Source organism: Gadus macrocephalus, chromosome 4, assembly GCF_031168955.1.
Source record: "Gadus macrocephalus chromosome 4, ASM3116895v1".
Taxonomy (NCBI): Eukaryota; Metazoa; Chordata; class Actinopteri; order Gadiformes; family Gadidae; genus Gadus; species Gadus macrocephalus.
The window spans coordinates 1,445,619-1,466,284 of record NC_082385.1 but is presented as its reverse complement, the minus strand read 5'-3'; the positions used below and the strand labels follow the sequence as shown (position 1 = coordinate 1,466,284).

The 20,666-nt window shown below is 48.0% G+C and overlaps 1 protein-coding gene and 1 long non-coding RNA gene across 2 annotated transcripts in view; both read left to right on the top strand.

Moving 5' to 3' along the window:
- The window catches only part of LOC132456636 (xylosyl- and glucuronyltransferase LARGE1-like), a 19,260-nt gene extending 673 nt beyond the window's left edge, over positions 1-18,587 (top strand). The window contains exons 2-8 of the mRNA XM_060051042.1: positions 117-440; positions 1,552-1,707; positions 6,281-6,444; positions 13,720-13,998; positions 16,299-16,445; positions 16,986-17,181; positions 18,349-18,587. Coding sequence (XP_059907025.1) covers positions 117-440; positions 1,552-1,707; positions 6,281-6,444; positions 13,720-13,998; positions 16,299-16,445; positions 16,986-17,181; positions 18,349-18,546 — 1,464 coding nt within the window. The 3' untranslated portion in view covers positions 18,547-18,587. The remainder of the gene's footprint in view (positions 1-116; positions 441-1,551; positions 1,708-6,280; positions 6,445-13,719; positions 13,999-16,298; positions 16,446-16,985; positions 17,182-18,348) is intronic.
- Position 18,588: 1 nt separating this feature from the next.
- LOC132455584 (uncharacterized) lies at positions 18,589-19,619 on the top strand. Its single transcript, XR_009525300.1, has 2 exons — positions 18,589-19,405; positions 19,472-19,619. It is a non-coding gene; the product is annotated as an uncharacterized LOC132455584 (long non-coding RNA).
- The last annotated feature ends 1,047 nt before the right edge of the window (positions 19,620-20,666 follow it).

Sequence of the window (20,666 nt, the reverse complement as noted above, 5' to 3'; positions counted from 1 at the left end):
TGCACATTTATCATATCTCATTATCATCTCACACATTTACTTATATCGGAATGGGCTTTCAAGCTTTCGCCCTATTTGAGGGTGACTTAATACTACTTAATAAAGTTTGAGTCCAGCTTGATGTGACGCCCACTCGCACGCGCACACACACACACACACACTCACACTCACACTCACACTCACACTCACTCACTCTCTCACACACACAGACACAGACACAGACACACACACACACAGAGACTCACACACAGACACACACACACACAGAGACTCACACACCCTCACCCTCACCCCTCCCTCCTCCCGCCCTGCAGGACATCTTCAACGCGGTGATCAAACAGAACCCCTTCCTGGTCCACCAGATGCCCTGCTTCTGGAACGTCCAGCTGTCAGACCACACCCGCTCCGAGAAGTGCTACAAGGACGTGTCGGACCTTAAGGTGAGGACCCCGCCCTTCAGCCCCCTCCATCCCTCCGATCCCTCATGTGGTCATGATCCGGTATTCACCGCAAACCTCCGAAGCTGAATTTGAAGAACCTTCTCCAGCCAGCGTCGCTTTTGGTTGTTTTGTTTCACTTTGCGCCGTTCTTGTTTGGGGAGATCGCTCAAACAGCACGACAACACGATAAAACACAGCAAAATAAATAGATGGATGACATTCACGGTTGATGGATAGCGGGCCGAAAGGTTAACACTCTCTCTTTGTCTTTCTCTCTCTCTCTCCTTGTGTCTCTCTCTCGCCCGCGTGTCTGTACCTGCCGCTGCAAGTCAATGTTTGCTTGTTTGATTATCGTCCAAAATAAAATGGCATTCGGACGAACAACCGTGTTCTCAGCGAGTGCGATCGCCCCGTGCTCTCTCTCTCTGCATCCCTCCCTTTCAGAGCTCCCTTCTGTTCTGAGCTCTTCATCCACACGCACACCACATGAGAAAACACACACACACACACACTCACACACACACAAGAAGACACACAGATGCTCACGCACAAACGAGAAGAAACACGGACGCAAAGACACACACAAGACACACACATGCAGGAGAAGACGCACACACACACGAGAAGACACACACGCACAAGCGCACACACACACACACACACACACACACAAGAAGACACACGCACAAGAGAAGACACACAAACACAAGAAGACACACACTCACGAGAAGACACACACACAAGAGAAGAGACACACACACACAAGAGAACTGACACACACGAAGAGACACACACACAAAGAGAAGAGACACACACGAAGTGACACACACACGAAGAGAAGACACACACACGAAGAGAAGACACACACAGAAGAAGACACACTTTGCCAACTGGTTGCACGATCCTCCTCTCGACCACTGACTTTCGTCCGGCGTACAGAAAAGTATCGACTGACTCCGAGATCCCATCCCAACTCCTTTTTACTTTTTAAGTGAACCGCACGGACCTGGACAGACAGGGATCCAGATGGTACACCCACACTCACACTCAATTGCATTGCCTCTTTCTCCCCTTTCCCTCCTCCCCTTCCCCCCCCCCCCCCCCCCTTCAGGTCATCCACTGGAACTCGCCGAAGAAGCTGCGTGTGAAGAACAAGCACGTGGAGTTCTTCCGGAACCTGTACCTGACCTTCCTGGAGTACGACGGGAACCTCCTGCGCCGCGAGCTGTTCGGCTGTCCCAGCGAGACCGACCACAACAGCGAGAACGTACGTTCCCCTGTTTGGTACCCGTTTTGGTTTGCATCCGTCAGAGGCCGGTTTTACAATGGTTTTGCGTTACATTTGCGTCAGTATTTTTCAAATTTTTTCACATATGTTGTCCTGTTTCTGTTTTTAATATTTTTATATTTCTTATGGTTTGACATATGTTATGGGTGTGTGTCGATTCAAGATTCAAGATGGTTTCATTGTCATATGCACGACAATTACAGAGCAGTCGCTGGCAATGAAATTCTTTAGTCTTGGGCTCCTCCAACAGTGCAATATAAGAGAAAGTAAAAGTATAAGAGAAACACAATTAGGAAAGCTGAGACTTAAATAATTAAAAAATAAATAAATAAATTGAATGTAGGTCAATGTAGATTGTAGTTCAACAATCTTCCGTGACCCCATATGCATTTCAGGGGAGCCCAAAAGGTGCCCTGACCCTGAGGTTGGGAACCACTGGTCTAGCGGGTTAGGGTGTTTGACTCCCAGCGGAAAGGTCCCACGACTCCCTGTTCACATCCCTGAACAAGACACGCTCCTCCACTGGCTCATTACGTGTCCATGTTACATGGACTGCATTTACACAGCGCTGTTCTAACCAGTTCCCCCACGTTCACCCGTTCATGCACACATTCACACACGGGCGGCGGTGTCGGCCACGCAGGGCGACAGCCAGCTCGTCGGGAGGAGGCGTCTCGCTCGGGACACCTCGACACTCTCAGCCGGGGATCGAAACTAGCAACCTTCCGGGTACCGTTCATCCCTCTCTACCTCCTGGGCCACATGCCGTCCAATCACACGCGTCGAACCGCGGGTCGCTTTGGATGAAAGCTGTGATTCATCATTGTTATGAAGGTCGGACCCAACACGCCCTCGCGCCGAACAGGGTTAGAAAGCCTGCAGCTCCCCTCAGAGCGCAACGCGGGAGAGAACCCAAAAAGGAACCGGTGTTCCCCATCGAGCCCGCTCCCACACGCACGCCGTGCGGGCTGCTGGTCCCCCCCCCCCCCCCGCCGCCCACAGCCGTTGCACTCTGCCTCGCCTCACTCGACCACTCATCTCATGAGCAGCTAAAGGTCAGCCCCCCCCCTCCTCCACCACCGACGCCAGAGTCTGGGCTGGAGAGACGGGCGGGCGGGCGGGCGGGCAGGCTGGCTGCACACGCACAGAGAACCTCCTCAAGTGTCAAATCCGTTAATTAATAAAAAAATCCACCTCTTAAAAAAAAAAAACATCTTCAAAATGTAAAGCTCCACGTGTGTTTCACGGGAGGACGGATGAAGCGCTTCAGGTTTTTTTTTTGCCTTTTTTTTTCGAGAGTCGGAGCAGCACTTTAAAACTCCATTAAGGCGATGATTAGCGCTAATGGAGGGCCTCGCAGGGCCCCGTCGCTGCGGAAGGCGTCGGGAGGGTGGAGGAGGGGGTGGTTACGAGGACCCCCTCCCAGAGAGGTGTGGGGGGGGTGCAGGTAAGGGGTTGTCATCGTGCCAAAGATGGATTGGTTTTATTCCCCTAGAGATCATTTATTTTTGAGGTTTACTCTGATGCTAGTTTTGCGTGTATTTTTGTATTTGCGACTTTTAGTTCGGCTTTGATTCATTGTCGTTAGGTATTTGTCTCATTACATCTACAACACGATTTTAATTCACAAACTTGCCTGGAGTACAATCCAATGAAACGGTTCAACTACTTTTCCTCCTTCTAACATCGCGCCGTTGGTGGCTTTAACGAGAAGCCTAAACTCTCTGGACACTCCCGTCACGGTAGGTTCCCATCCCGTGTCCTAGGCGCTTGTCAAAAGGCCCCGTTTCCCCTTGGATCCTCGACCGGGGGGGCGTCTTTGAAGCCCGTTTATAGCCCGTCTCCCCTCTCTTCCCCTAAATTGCATTAATGTGCGTCGCGGATCTTGCACGCCAAGGAGCAACACCACAAAGTGTTTCTGTACTTGACGGCAAACATTGTCATTCCGAAAGCGGGTGCCATTAATCTGAGTCGTCCTCCCCCCCCCCCCCCCTTCCACCCCCCCCCCCCCCCCCCCCCCCCCCCTTCCACCCCCCCCCCCCCCCCCCCCCCCTCTCCCCACCCCCCTCTCCCCCGAGACGAAGGACAGCAATAAGGGAGAGTGTTAACGTGATCTAAACGGAAACATCCTATTATTAGATCGAAGGAACGGTCCTGTTGTTGTTGTTTGCTCCGGCTGGGAGCCTTTTGTGGTGCAGGGAGAAGACGGAGAGGGTCCCTAGGGGCAGAGGAGACGCCCGTACGAGGGGGTGCGCGCCGTTTCGGAACGCCGTCGATCGAGGAGCGTCGGGATGCGGAGTGAGTCGGGAGCGCTTTCCGCTGAGCAACCTGTCGTCGTCGTCGGGCGGGATTCATCACGACCGAGCCGTCCGGGGGTCCCGAGAAAACGTCCACGCATCCGCGCCCGTCTTGAGTGGAACGCGGCCGTCGAGTGCTGACGGATATATTGTCGTTCCTTTTTCACGCTAAACAACGTTGACAGCAGCCGCTCCCTCCCCCCCCCCCTCCCCCCCCCCCCCCCCCCGCTCTGATTTATGGCAGGTATGTTAATATACTTTGGTCCCACACCAACTGTGTGCGATGCATTATTTGAATGACAAAGCTGGTGGGCTGGTTGGTTGTTGCGTTAGAGGGGGGGGAGGGAATATGGTTTATGATGAACCATAAACTATCCACCAGCACTTAAAGCGAACGACGTGCAAGGGGCGTAATGATTCACTGCATTCGCTCGTTCTTGATTGGCTCGAATAGGAAGTGAGCAACGCTTCTTGACTCAATTTGGTCCATCGGGAGCCGTAAATACAAGTGAACTACAACGAGTCTTGATGATTCAATCACTTCCCTTGGGTTTTGTAGCGCGGTTGTTTTTTCATGCTTTTTTCTGTAGGTAGCCATGAGGGTAGGTTGGTGAAGTGGTCAGGGTGTTTGACTCCCGGAGGAAAGGTTCTGTGTTTGAAGGCTATTGTCGGCAGACGAGGCCTTAACTATCTGGCATGTATATGAAAAAATCACTACAAGTTGCTTTCAATAAAAGAGATGCCATAAAAACAGATGGTGACTAATGACACAAATTGGTGACATACTAGTAATGTTGGAGTTATTTTGGTACGCTAAAGTCCTTTGCAGCAATTTTGTGAAAAAAGCAATTGTCAATGTTGCACGTTTCAGCCTTTGACTCCTTGTATATTTCAATTATAGCGTTATCGAGCCAAAAGTTGTACAAGACAACCTGACAAGTTGTCTTGTGCAACCCAATCGACAGACTCATAACTCAAGCATACAATCACCACAAACTCAGAGAACAACAACAACTAACCCGAAGAATATACAGAATGTAATATCTAGAGAAATATATGTAGTTGTTTCTTCAAAAGTTGTCTTGGGCCCTATATATCCCACTCAACAGACTCGTAAAACAAGCTATGCATACACCACAAACACGAAGAGGGAAACATGGTAACCAATAAGATGAAGAGAAAACAACTTGGTTATGAAAAGACAAAGAAAAACAATGAAAAAACGCCTTTCTTCAAAAGGTGTCTTAGCCACCATACAACACAATCAATGCCACCCAGAAACGACAGAGAAGGAAATGTCAAACTAAGAACTCCAAAAACATGACAAAAAAACAAACTTGGTTATGAAAAGAAAAAGCAAAGAGAAAAAGACGCACAAATATGTAAACGAATAGCACAAGCTATGCATACAGCACAAACACAAAGAGGGAAACATGGTAACCAATACGATTGAGAAAACTTAAATAGGTTATGAAAATAAAGAAAAACTTCTTTCTTCAGAAGGAGCCACAATACAACTAAATAAATCGACAGACAAGACAAACATAGAGAAGGAAAGAGAAATAAACAACAAAAAAATGTGACAAAAAAGATGAAAGATGAATGACAAATAAGATAAAGAAAAAGACTCACAAATCTTTAAAACGTGTATCTTCAAAAGGAGCAACAATACAATCGACAGACGACACAAACACAGAGAGGGAAACGCCTTTCATGTCACCCAAGGACACTACAGTAAAGCTAAAACTACATGGTAATAAAATAGCATTAGACATCAAACAGGGACAATAAAACAGACGCTGAACATTTGTTAAACACACTATAGAGAAAAAAAACGAATATGTTAAACGTGTATCTTCAAAAGGAGCCACCATATAACACATCGACAGACGACGCAAACAAAGAGGGAAACGCATTCAAATAATTACATTATTCAAATAAACCTTAAATAATAAATCAAACAAACTTTGTCATGAAAAGTGTATTGTATTATAGTACTTAACTGTGTAGCAACTGCAGTAGCTGCTATCATTTCTGTAACCCAGGGAATTGGTTAGCCTAGCGATTGTTGTACTTGCACTCGGTTCTTTGAACATCCTTTTCTGTACCGACGGCGATACATTGATGCACTTCTTATGACAAATGTACTTATTGTAAGTCGCTTTGGATAAAAGCGTCTGCTAAACGCCCTAAATGTAAATGTAAAAGACTGAACAGCAGTCAAAGTGAATGTGTGTCTGTGTCTCTCGGCGCAGCTCCAGAAGACGCTGTCGGAGCTGGACGAGGACGACCCGTGCTACGAGTTCCGGCGCGAGCGCTTCACGGTGCACCGCACCCACCTCTACTTCCTGCACTACGAGCACGAGCCCAGCGCCGACCACACCGACGTCACGCTGGTCGCTCAGCTCTCCATGGACAGGTGGGGGCGCACACGGGCTCACGCACGCACACACACTCGCGCCTTGTTCGCACTGCCGCCGACCGTCGACGGGTCGACTTTGCACGGGGCGCTCGCCGAAATGCATTGTGGGTCCGTCCGTTCCGTCGGCTCCGTGGCCCGGGTCAAAAAGTTTAGAAATGTTCAACTTTTCAGGCAGCGACGGATCCGTCGGCCAATCAGACTGGGTCATGCAAATATATACGCAACGACACTGTCGAATGAAATCGCCTTTGGAATAGAACCCTAACACACTTACACGCTCACGCACACGCTCGCTCAGACAATCAGACACTGCCATGCTCACACACTCACGCAATCACACGCTAGATGTTAAACGAGTGTGCGTGTGATTTAAGATGCGACGACGTAATTGGGGCCGTGGCCGACGGGAGATCGACGGGTTAACCGGCAGAAGTTGCCGGTTCCATTCCCGGTGCCAATTAGCCGAGTGTTGATCCACACTAATGGACACCTCGCCCTAACAGCTCCTGACCAGCCCGCGGTCGCCCTAGCATGGGCGCGTGAATGGGTGAATGGGTGAATGGCTGAATGGGTGAGCAAATACTAAAGCTCTTTTGAGGGTACCACAGCTCAGCAAAGCCCTTTATGTATGCAGTCCGTTTACCGCCGTAGTATTTAATTCACACCAGACAGGACATTTGGGTTTCACAGCAGCATGGACCGGACAGTAATAGAAGTAAAAAAGGAAAAAGATAGAAAATGTAAAAGGGTAAAATCATGGCGAATACTCTCGATGCCGGGAGTAGAAGCAATTTAAAACCGAAATGCATTAACTAAATCTAAACATTACAGACCGTTGAGGTCGACTTTATTGAGGGTCTGTGTTCACATCGGATCTTCGTCTGGCTTTGGTGAGATCCCCCGAGGAGGGAACGTTCATCGCTGATCATATGCATCGTGTGTCGCCTCCCGGGCTGGGTGGTGCAGCGCATCAGCTCTACGGGGGCTAGGTGGTGCAGCTCCAAGGCGCCACGCTGCTGTACTGGGTGGTGTAGCGCGTCAGCTCTACGGGGGCTAGGTGGTGTAGCTCCAAGGCGCCACGCTGCTGTACTGGGTGGTGTAGCACCTCAGCCCCCCCCAAACGAGGTGGTGTAGCACCACGTCAACCCTCCACTGACATAAAGGTCAAGGATGTCATTGTTTGTGTGTGTGTGTGTGTGTGTGTGTGTGTGTGTGTGTGTGTGTGTGTGTGTGTGTGTGTGTGTGTGTGTGTGTGTGTGTGTGTGTGTGTGTGTGTGTGTGTGTGTGTGTGTGTCTTCGTGTGTGTGTGTGTGTGTGTGTGTGTGTGTGTGTCTTCGTGTGTGTGCACTGAGAGTAGCTCCTTCTGTCATCTCTCTTTGCTTGAGTGGTATCGTCCTGGAGACAGCTGAAAGAGAAAGATCGTTCATATTCTGCCAGTGCTCGCTCGCTCTCTGTCTGTGTGTCTGACTCTCTGTCTTCCTGTCTCTCTCTGGCTCTCTGTCTGACTCTCTCTGTCTTCCTGTCTCTCTCCCTCCGTCTGTCTGTCTCACTCTCTTTTATTTATTTATATCATCATCCTCGACCATGCCTGATTTATTATCACAGGGAACCAGATCTGGGCTATCACCCCCTCCTCCACAGGGTCCCCACAACGCAGTCGTAAGAAAAGCCGACCGAGCGTGGGTCAGGCGGCGGTCTGAAGGTCCCGCCCGTAAAGCAGATGTAATGAAGGGGGGCTTCATAACACTGCTGTTGATGTGTATCATCATCACCCCCTGACGGTTTAGGGGGTCTGACCTCCAGCCCAAAGGCACCAGGCTTAATCCCCGCCCATGTCCGCAACCCCTGTCCTGTCCTCTGTAGTCCTTGAGCCCCGCCCACCCGGCCCCTGTTTCACCTCCGTCTTCAGTCCCTGAAAGCACTTTGGCTAAAAGCATCGGTGACTAAATAGTACATTATTTATTTTCTATCCAAACCCTCAAAAGTAGTTCAGGCCGTCTAAACTTCTGCCTTACGATTCCTCCCTGAAGTTCCAATAAACGCGTGTCAAATACACATAAAAAGTGGAGGCAATTTGTCTGGTCATCATAGGTTTGATGTTATTTATTTGGTCATTCATCTCCTAGCCACGATCGCGCTCCCCCCCCACCCTACCCCCAAAGTAGAAACAGACTCCCTCAACACGAGTAAATCCAATACCCAATTTCTTAAAGATTTAAGGAAATCCCCATCGGAGATCCGCATTATTAGGACGGTCATTCCCGCGCGGCTGTTTTGACAGCAGCAGGGAAGATAATAAAAACTGAATTATCGGCCGTGTGCGACTCTGACAGACCCACGAGCGTCTCCGTGGTTACCGCGGCGAAGCTCTTCTGCTCCCCGAAGCATCGTGGCAAATCTGTGCACGAACACGTCGATTCCGATCTGTACGTGTATGTACGTTCGGAATACCGACAGCGGGAAGGGTCACTGCCGTTGAAACGGATTTCGTCGCGGGGAAGTCAGACCGAGAGTCGCCTGGTGGAATTGATCGCGTCGGACCTCCACAAGTGACAGGTTTACTTTTGCGTTTTTCGGGCGCTGGGAGTGTGATTGGAAGCAGGGAACGTTCGCTCACGGATGTGGATTGATTGGGATTCTCCTCATTATTCTGCGTTAGGAACTATTGAGTGTTTTTTTTTTTTAGGATTTGGCCGGTTCGATAAGACCCCCGGTTAGTTGTTGAACTTGTCTTATTCTAGATGTAAATCAGCCATGGTTTTTGTGTTAATCTCGCCCCCTCTGGTGTTGTACGTGCGTTCCTAAATCGGCTGGTTGGCCATCCATGGGCATCCATTCTACTCCGGACGAGAGTGCGGCAGCTCCCAAAGCTGTATCCAAGGTTCGATTCTGTGTTTACACGCCACTGGGCCAGGCCGCGCCACGGGAGCTGCTGAACACTCGTTTGGAGGAGAATGGATGTCGATGGCTCGCCCGATCCCCAAACTGATGCTTGATTTTACACTTTGGTTCCCAGCAAAGAGGCTGAAACCTTTGAATCATTTAGTGGATGCTTTTATCCATCATTTTGTTTTTTGTAGATGTTGTTGTTAGGAAGCAGGGAGAGGGAAGGTATCTTGCTCACATTGGGGATTGAAACCGGAACATTTCAGCTGGGAGTCTGACAATATGTTTTTCCTTTAGATTTGCCTCTGCCCTTTCTTTCATTGTATTTTTTACTTTATGATTCCACTAGCTTCCCTGGTCAATCCGCGTACCGTGAGTTCCCCTTTGCCCGTAAGCCTCTGCTGTGCTTCGGTGCGTTGGTGCATTAGCCTGTAGCTTCGACGTTATTAACCAGGGGCACAGATGCATGAATTGTAAACAAACAAGGAATCTTTATGTACAATTTGTGAAACGTAACTTTACCCAAGCACCGATTTAAAGTACGATTCCTCGGTGAGACACGGCTGGACTCTCATAAAAAAACCCAAAGGCTAGTGCTAAGCCCTTTTTTACGACGCCGATTGAGACGGAGGCTAATGATGTTTTGCCCTCAAAGCAGCCATCTTGTTAACTTTTAAAGACGATCTCAGAGTAGCCATCTTAAAACTTAAATATCCAATAAACAAAAAGGTGAAAACATGCCAGGTTTAATGTGGTGAATATACAATGACTGACTTTATCTTGTAAACAAGATTAAAAGCTAAAGGTGTATCCTTCCTTGCATACCAACGACCATATCTTTTAGATAACAGAATTAAGTTAAAAGCTAAATCAATCGGACAGCACCCGTTTATATTCAGTGCATCGCAGAGTGGACGTATGCAACCTATAGGTGGCAGCGCATCACATAATGTGTGCGGTTGGTAGTTTGCCCTTTAAACACCCGGGATTTCTGCGGAACATTCATATGGAAAGTTCCAAACCCGGGGAGAAAAAGAACGGACAGATCAGAGACGGTAGCCGTTATCACGACGTGGTTTCAGTTTCCGACTGTACACTCCGTGCCAAACACAAAGTGTTGCAGATTAGGCTCCAAAACCCAGTGACTCACACTTCCAAGCTCATAATCTCATTGTGTGTCTTGCTCTTATTCACTCCCTCGCTCTCTGCCTCGTGCTCGCTCTCTCTTTGGCACTCTTGCTCTCTCTCCTTCGTGCTCTCTCTGCTCTCTCTTGGCTCTCGTCAAACACTCTTGCATTTCACGTTTTTATTTTGTGTGTGTGTGTCTGTCTCTCCCTCCCTCTTTCCGTTCTTTTTCAAGATCTCTATTCTGCTGTGTGTGTGTGTGTGTGTGTGTGTGTGTGTGTGTGTGTGTGTGTGTGTGTGTGTGTGTGTGTGTGTGTGTGTGTGTGTGTGTGTGTGTGTGTGTGTGTGTGTGGTCCTGTGGTCCTGTGGTCCTGTGTGTCTGCGGTATGTGTGTGTGAGTGTCTGTAAACACTGGCTCCAGTCTCAAAGTGCTGTGCTGGTACCATGGTCATCAGCTCTCACTCACATACAAATGGAGATGGTGGGGGGGGTGCTTCTCACCACTTCCCCTCAAATGTCAGACCCCTCCGGGGAGATGGCATCGATTTCCTATTTGAAATGTCAGCTCTGACCCCAGGATGGGCGAGGGCCGCTTTGTTGTCATCTCAATTCTGAGGGCTAATACACGTGAACGGCAACAAAAGCGCTCCGGTAGCATTTGAATGAGGTGACTGACCTGCGTGTATCTTACTTGTGTCGTGGTTTTATGGGGGGTAAAGGATAAGTGCTAGGAGGGAGAGTCTGTTCCTTACTTTACATATACAAACGCTGGCCGTACATATACAAATGCTCGCTATATACATATTTTATTTAGTTATTGTACTTGGTTGTGTAGCATTTTATCCTAGCTATCATTGTTGTATACGGGGAATGGGTTAACCCAGCGATTGTTGGTGCTTTGCACTTGGTTCTATGAACATCCTTACTGTAAAGGGGTATATTTTTGTTCACTTTCTTATGACAAATTTGGTTGGAAGCATCTGCTAAATGCCCTAAATGTACATTTAGGGCAACGTATACAAACGCTAGCTGTACATATACAAACGCTGGCTGTAGAGATCCAGACATCAAGATGTTTAAACCTCTACAAGCCCTACCTGCTCCTTAATGACTTGGATCTTTATGCACGGCAAGTCGATTTAGACAGAAGCCTCTCTCTAAATGTTCACTGATGACTATTTAATTTGCTTAATCTTTTGTAAAACACTGGAGGTCTACCCACAAAGCAATCCCATTTCGACCGATCAAAGTTTTCTTCCATTGCCGTGCTGAGTAATGTTTCCAGTAATCATCTCATCTCAAAGCGGCCTTCTCGTGGGTCTCCAAAGATTTTCATTCGAAGAAATGCGGGATAAGTCACTGGCACAGTCTCTAGTGCCGAATGAGGTAGCACAACAGAGAAGGAGGCCTTCAGCCCGCTTGTGAAAGCCCTGGCACTCTCAGTACCATCAAAGTTGTGACCCGGATGTCGGTGGTGACTTTCCCGCCATGCGTTCAAATCACCAGCAGTGCGTGATTAGCGTGTGTGTATTTGTCTGTGTGTGTGTATGTGACAGGGTACCTCTTTAATTACGCTATATATTTCAGGAAAGGCGACAAAACTGAGATTTTTCGAGATTGCACTGGCAAGTAATAAATAAGTAACATCATCTATTCTGATTTCCACGTTATACTTATTTATCTGGAGGCGTAACTATTTCCCTTTCTGCAGTTTAATGTATTCTTTCATGTTTTTTTATTTACCATTTACTATTTCATCTATCGGTTGCTCTTATCGGTTGTGACCGACAGTGATTTTGAATCCATGTCATTAGGGGACAGCCACGGGTTCGGCATTTTGAACAACACTAGCAAATCCTCCCCCCACACAAAAACGATTTCCTTTGAACAATTTCAGACCAAAGCCCTTCGGACACCGGCGTTATTAGAACTGTCATCCTCACGCTGCTGTTATGACAGCAGCCCGGATCACAGCACTGCTGCCCGCGAGCAACGCAAGATAATACAAATGCACGCCCCTAATCTCCATCCTGCAGAGTTTCCCCCACAGGTAGACGACTAACAACCAGGGGGTCAACCCCCCCCCCCCCCCCCCTCCCCCCTCTTCCAGCTGCACCCCTCGTTTATAAAGTTTTAGCTTTAACTCATCTAGGGCTGAACGATTTGGGGAAATAATCGAATTGCGATTATTTCGACCAACATTGCGATTGCGGTTTTGTAGTAAGAAGTATATCTTCTTAAAGTTCCTTATGTTCTGTATTATTTACTAAACAAGCAATGAATCATTCTATAGTATGACCAACACAACATTGAAAGCCTTAATTCATGTGTTGAGATGAATTGATGCATGAATTTATATTACAGCATCTTTATTTAACTATTGAATTGTAAAAGAAAAATAAATAATTCCAATCGTACTGATCTCCAGTCAGTAACAGCCTCGAGTAATTTGCAGCCTTTGCAATTTGCAAATCGCGTTTTATTACAATGCAATGTCGTTTTGAATTTGATGAATCGTTCAGCCTTAAAGGTTGTACCAGCGACGTCGGGTGACGTCTCTTCTGTTGGTGTTTGAAGCGAGATGCCAAACAAACAGAGCCAGCTCACCCCCTCCCCTCCTCGTTTCGTGCATCCAGTAAAAACGATCATGAACGCAGCGCAAAACCCCACGACACCCACCCCTTGTCGGTGATTGGTTGGAATACTATTTGTTTTAGTTTTGAGTGGTTGGTGGTACCATTTGTTTTTGTGTACGATCTCGGAGCATAGGCTGCCTACAGAGACGCGTTTTTTTGACGGCCTGGCTTAAGGGGCGGGCAGCTAGCGGATCAGATGAATGTGATCATTTATGTTTCGGCCTTAGACTGGGTGGGTACCCCCGGCCCGTTCTGCCGGCAATTTGAATCCGCCCTGCAGAAGGGTCTGGAGAAGAGCAACACATTTCTTTCTGCTTCCGATACGTTTTTTACGGGAGCCAATCACCAAGCTGGCTTCCCCCCCCCCCCTGGCGCGCTATTGGCTGGTTTAACACATGTACGACAGGGAAGCGACGGCAAGCAGCCAATCGCGTACAGACTCAGTTGAACTAGGCCCGTCGATCACGCCTCTTGTGCCGAAGAAAAAATGACAGCAGCCTCCCAAAGACCAAGATCAATCGTAGATTGATCTTGGTCTTTGGGAGGCTGCTTTCATTTTCGGCCTAGCATCGCTGATACAACCTTCCCCCCCCCTCCTCCCTTCACCCCCGCATCGACTCCGCAGGCTGCAGATGCTGGAGGCGATCTGCAAGCACTGGGAGGGCCCCATCAGCCTGGCGCTGTACCTGTCGGACGCCGAGGCGCAGCAGTTCCTGCGCTACGCCCAGGGCTCGGAGGTGCTAATGGGCCGGGGCAACGTGGGCTACCACATCGTGTACAAGGAGGGGCAGTTCTACCCCGTCAACCTGCTGCGCAACGTGGCCATGCGCCACGTCAACACGCCCTACATGTTCCTGTCGGACATCGACTTCCTGCCCATGTACGGCCTCTACGAGTACCTCAGGTGAGGCGCGCGGCTCCGTCGTTTTTGATATGATGATGATTCATATGTTGGTCGATGTCTTCCTCTTTTAAAGGGGACTCTGCGTTAGAACCCTTAAAGATCTAAAATGTGTTAAATGTTTTACTCTATCTTTTTTATTTTTTTCCAAAAAAATATTTTTTGCATACATTTTCCATAATATGTTTTTACTTTCTCTTTTGCTTTTATAAATACATGTGCATCCCGGATTCCATATGACGTGATCACGGGTTGTGGTACTCCACAAGACTAATAGTGGGGGTATATTCAGAGACAAGGTCGTGTGAAGGAACAATACTATAATAATAATAATAATAATAAATAATAAATGACAAACATCTTGAAGGAAGTTGATGAAAATATGGGCCCGCGTTATTGTCACTGGCTAATCACTGAATGGCTTCGCTGAGAGTGTCCCAATGTGCTAGTTAGCTCCAACCTTTGCAGCATCAGGGTAGAGTGACGATGGATTAAAGAGAGAGAGGGGCGAGTGACAATGGATGAAAGATGGAGCAGGTCGAGTGAGAATAGATCAAACAGTGAGAGAGCGAGAGAGAGAGAAACACACACACACAAAGACACACACACACACCTGCACACAAAGAGACTGACTAACAATGGCAGCGCGGGAAAGCCCCCTGTTGAGTCCTTTAAGGTAAATCGGTGCACAACAGCGACGATAACCTCATAACGATCACCTTGAGGTCAAACTCATTTAGCTCGGCTAATGGCCTCCGGTACATTTATCCTTTTTTCCTCTTCTCCATAATGAGAAGCCTTTTCCATTAATAACACACACACGCACAGGCACACGTGCACACACACACACACACACACACACACACACATATACTAACACACGCACACACACCCATGTGTTATTTGACTCCGAAGTCGTTTTTTTTTGCATTTCGTTGCTAAAAGGTCTCTTTAGCCGGAGACACTAAGTCTGCTGAAACATGGCTCTGTGCGTCGTGTGAGCTATATGTGCGGTATAATATCACTTTTTTTCCTTTTTTTAACCCGGATCCTTCCAATAAATCACAATGTTCTGCCAATTTTAATATGAATCTCACGCTATTAACCTCTAAGGGGAGTGAATTGAAACCACATGAATAATTTTGCGAGCTTTTAAATATTTAACAAATAATGGGCTACTTCATAGCACACGCCTCTACAAAGGAGATTTCCATTTTAAATATCTGGCTAGGTGATACTTTTAATTAAACCCTAAAAATAACGGACACGCTTTCAATCCCTTTCAATGCTGCCTGCACTCCAATAAATACGTTCTTTCACTATCTAATCTCACCGTAGCATCGTAGCCGTAAGGCTTTAAATAGTTTCACCACTAAAGTTTATTCTACCTTCATTTTTATGGTTATAAACAACAGGGAATGTTTTGAAAGAAAGACTTTAATGGACCGAAAATTTGAAATCTTTTAAGTCCGATTTGATCATTGTCTTAATGTTGTATGTGTTTGATTTGGTCTGTAGTTTCTACATAATGGAGCCAATTCCTCTGACAGAAGAATGAATCGTGTGCTCCAGCAACTTCGTGGCTAGCGTTATTAAACATGTTCACATTCAGCAGCGAGTGATTTGGAAACAATGGAAGACGGACGGCGTTGACACTTCTTTTGTCCATCTCAAACCATCCCAACCCATTAGGCTCGTTCAGTCCTCTGAAATATCATCATCAACGTCATGATTCAATGTGGAAACATCCTGTGATATTATTAACGCGTCAATATAGGGGCAGTTTTACTGCCATGAGTTGTGGGTCCATTAAATGATCCCTGTACCTTAAACCTGCGCTATGTACGTTGTATTCATGAGCAGCCTCTAGTGGCCAGAGTTGTAGCTACAGTTATATCGCTGTATCATCTTCATTTTAACAGTGGCTGTCAGAGGTGGCCCGAATAAAACATATCATAGTGAAAAAAATGTATCATTTTATTTTATCTTGAAAGATTTTCCAGTTCAGGTCATTTTAATTGAGTAAATAGCTGCGGTACAAAAGTTCCTGTGCAGGTTTAAGATGAATAATTAAAGTAAGTGAAGATGAAACAAAGTGATCCCTATACATTAAGATGAAACTGCTGCAATAAACTCATCCCATTCCATTAATATCATATCTTGGCAATAAAGTGTTCCCCTTACAGTATAATGAGACTTCTGCTCTAAAGTAAACCCTGGATATCCAAGTTCTAAATTAGAAAATAAAATCTCATTAGAATGAATGTGCATTCATTCTTTGGTTTCCCCTTATTTGGGCGCAGGAAGTCGGTGGTGCAGCTGGACATGGCGACCAGTAAGAAGGCTCTGGTGGTGCCGGCCTTCGAGACCCTGCGCTACCGCCTGTCCTACCCCAAGTCCAAGGCCGAGCTGCTGTCCCAGCTCGACATGGGGACGCTGTTCACCTTCAGGTCAGCCGGTCGACTTGATTCAGTTATCTACGAATAGAATGGGGTCATTCTATCAAGTAAAGCGATTGGTTTAACGCGTCACCCTGAATTGTTTCATTATATTTGCCAGTGGATTGTCGAAGGTGTTTTCCCAGAAAGCACCTTTTGGGTTCATAACCAGAACGTTTCGGGTGGGGGTTGCACACTCTGACCACTAGAAGGCTACCGGTGTTTTATAATCTAAAGGTCAACCAGGAGATTCATGGATGAGTGAATAACTGGCTGACTGTAACAATGAAGGACTTATTGAGCTTGAAATAACTTCTGTGTACGATCAAACTTAAGATTTTTTCATTGTACTCTTGCCATTAATTGGCTTCCACTGAGACGGCATTAACCATTAATCGCCGTCTTATAGAATCCTATATCATACAAATAATTATTAAAAAGAAATAATTATTAAAAAGAAAAAAACAAACTAAGTCTTAGTTTGTTTGTGCGGCCATTTGGAGGGTTTCAAATAAATATTTGGGATTATTGCCATTCTTTGCTTCGATATAGGTACCACGTGTGGACCAAAGGCCACGCCCCCACCAACTTCGCCAAGTGGCGCACGGCGACCACGCCGTACCGCGTGCAGTGGGAGGCGGACTTCGAGCCCTACGTGATGGTGCGGCGCGACAGCCCCGAGTACGACCGCCGCTTCGTGGGCTTCGGCTGGAACAAGGTGGCGCACATCATGGAGCTGGACGCCCAGGTAACGCACAAACACACAAAACGCACAAAACTGACCGTTACGGACAAATGTGTTGAATGATTTTTATCGGATAAGTTAGCTAGTTGGTTAAAGCTTTTATTGTCCCCTAAGGGCGATAATAGTCGTTACCTCGCAAATGTAGGGTAACCCCCCACCCCCCCCCCCCCTCCCCTCAGGTTCTTGTTTCACTTATTGCGCACACGTTGTGCTAATCGGGTTAGGCTCGCAGGCTAGCTCAACAAGTACCAGTCCTGCTCCTACGAGTCACGCTGAACGTCTGTGGGGTTACGGACACATGTGTAGGACGATTATTATCGGATGGATGGATCGTTAAAAGGGGAAGTGAAACCCCACAATAGTAGGGTAACCCCTCCCCTAGGGTAACGTTTCCCCTCCACTTGTACATGTTGTACTAATCTAGCTAGCAGGTTAGCTAAACAAATTCCCGCCATTCCACTTGCTACTCTGATAGCCGAGTGTTTATGTTTATATTTGTTGTTGAAAGAGTTTTTCAAATTCTGTTCATAAAGTTCTGCTTGGAGAAGTGCCTCGTTGCGGACGATGGGCCCGAGTGGAGCTTCTCCTCTGCTCAGCGTTAGGGTTATTGATTAGCCCTGATGGCGTTGTCCGGATTAGCTCGTAGCCGGCTAAGTAGCGCTATCAAATTGAGTTCCGCTTCGTGTGCTTTCATGGGTTCATCATCGATTTGTTTCAGGGTGGCGGTAATTGGAAAAAATATAACATCTAGAAAATATATTTACCCGGTGAAAACAAGTGAATATAAATTTTTAACACTTTGATGATTCAACAATAAAAAGCTTGTGTCCTAAGTGGGCTTTCGCTTTCCTGCCACTGCAAATCAAATCTCCTGTTTCTCTTGCACTCTGTCTCTCTTTCTGTCTCTCCCTCTCTCCCTCTCTCGCTCTGTCTCTCGCTCTCTCTCTCACTCACTCACTCACTCACTCACTCTCTCACTCTCTCACTCACTCACTCACTCACTCACTCACTCACTCACTCACTCACTCACTCACTCACTCACTCACTCACTCACTCACTCACTCACTCACTCACTCACTCACTCACTCACTCACTCACTCTCTCACTCACTGTCCCCCCCTCCCTCTCTCTCCCCCCCCCCCCCCCCCTCCCCCTCTCCCTCCCCCCCAGGAGTACGAGTTTGTGGTGCTCCCCAACGCCTACATGATCCACATGCCGCACGCGCCCAGCTTCGACATCACCAAGTTCCGCTCCAACAAGCAGTACCGGGTCTGCCTGAAGACGCTGAAGGAGGAGTTCCAGCAGAACATGTCGCGCCGCTACGGCTTCGCCGCGCTCAAGTACATGACAGCCGACAACAACAGCTAGCACCTCGCTGCGCCCTCCTCAGCGAGACCCCTCGCCCCCTTAACGGTACGGAAAGCCCCCCACCGAGACCCTGACCCCATCCCCCCCCCCCCCCCCCCCCCCTCCCACAGTCAGGGGGAACCCAGACGATAAAGAGAACCCCCTTCTCCACCTGACACCTCCCATTGAGACCCTCACCCCCCCCCCCCCCCCCCCCCTCCACGGTGTGGGGTGTCGAGACGATATGGAGAGACCCCCCCCCCCCCCCTCACGTCAGGGGGTCTCCAGACGGTACAGAGAGCCCCCTCCCCCGTTGCGTTGGACAACGCAGGCGGGCGGAGCTTCTGGAATACTTGAAGTGGGAGAGACTGCCGTTTTAAACATTTTATTTTATTTTAGTATTTTATTTTCGGGCAGAGTTCCTCGCCTTGGAGGGTGACGTGGTGCGGAGTGGGGGGGGGGGGGGGGCTAGGGGGTGAGAGGGTTTGAGAGAAGGCATCACAGTGTTTAAACCCCTCTGTCGAAGGATTAATCTGAGAGGACGGTTGGAGGTGAAGGGGGGGGGGGGGTGGAGGTGAAGGCGGGGGTGACTGTGGTCAGAGGGGCCTCGGATCAACACACGCCATCGAACCACAGCCACCCCCCCCCCCCCCCCCCCCCCCCCCTCCAACCAAAAAATACAACAAACTGGATTGGACTGAAACTCTCGGGGGCAGCGTCCAAAATGGACGTGTGACCGTTGGCCGAGGGAAAGACAAAGGCATTCGATGCCTCACCATTTAAAAAGACTGAACCCCCCCCTTCTCCTACCCATCCCGTAGTGTGTGTGTGTGTGTGTGTGTGTGTGTGTGTGTGTGTGTGTGTGTGTGTGTGTGTGTGTGTGTGTGTGTGTGTGTGTGTGTGTGTGTGTGTGTGTGTGTGTGTGTGTGTGTCGGCGGGAGTTCAGGGCAGAGTGAGCTTTGAAGAGTCACAGGCTTGGAAGTTGTGTTCGCACAACCCCATCATTTGTTTTGTTGTTTTTTTCTTTCCTGTGTTGTGAAAGAATAACGAATAGACAAAAAAAATGAAAACAAAAGCAGCGGGTTGTCCACGACCTCATCCTCATCGTCATCCGCTTATCCGGGGTCGGGTCGCGGGGGGAGCAGCTCAAGCAGGGGGCCCCAGACTTCCCTTTCCCGGGCCACATTGACCAGCTCTGACAGGGGGGTCCCGAGGCGTTCCCAGGCCAGTGTTGAGATATAATCTCTCCACCTAGTCCTGGGTCTTCCCCGAGGTCTCCTCCCCACTGGACGTGCCTGAAACACCTCCCAAGGAAGGCGCCCAGTGGGCATCCTTACCAGATGCCGTTGTCGTCGTTGTCCATGACAACGACGACAAACGTGGATTCACTTTGTACCGGGGGAACGTTCAAAATGTGAAGAATGTAGGCTATTTAAAAAAAAAAAAAAGTGGGTTGCCGTGAGGTAAGACTAAAGTAATCGATAGATCACGCGTTCCGTGATCCATTGACTTCATCGACAACCTGCTCGTCATTTCTTGGCAGTCATCTTTTATCGCGGACTCAAGAAAAAGCGCAAAGGATTGATTCAAGAGGGGAAAACTACATTTGGTCGAGTTTGGCACAAGGACCATCAGGGAAGTGATTGAATCGATGTGAAAATGCCAAAACTTCTACACCTCCCAGTTCATATTTTTTTAGGGAAATTTGAATATGCAAGTAAAAAGAGTCAAATCAACCACCAAGTATTTCCAATTGAATTTTAGGTAAAATATTGGGACGATTATTCTTCTCGAACCTAAAAATCATGACGAATTGGGGACAGAATAGGAAAGACTGAACGGAAGGCTGTCCCTCTCTCGCCCAGGGGGTTCATCATACTGATAAAATGGCCGACAGCAAACCTGCCAACTGTCATTGTTCTTGGCAGCCGGTTGGATGTAGTTTTTTCGTCTGGGTTTGTTTTGAATTGGTTCGAAACCCTTTTTCTCCTGTTGGGATGTGACTGAGGCCCATGCACCGATAGTTTACCATTCATTCAGTTGTCAGTTGATTGTTTACCGGTCAGTATTATTTATCAGTGTGTGTTTACAAGTCCTAGAATGTCTCCCTCCAGGTAGATGGGGAGCACAAAAGGTGTGTG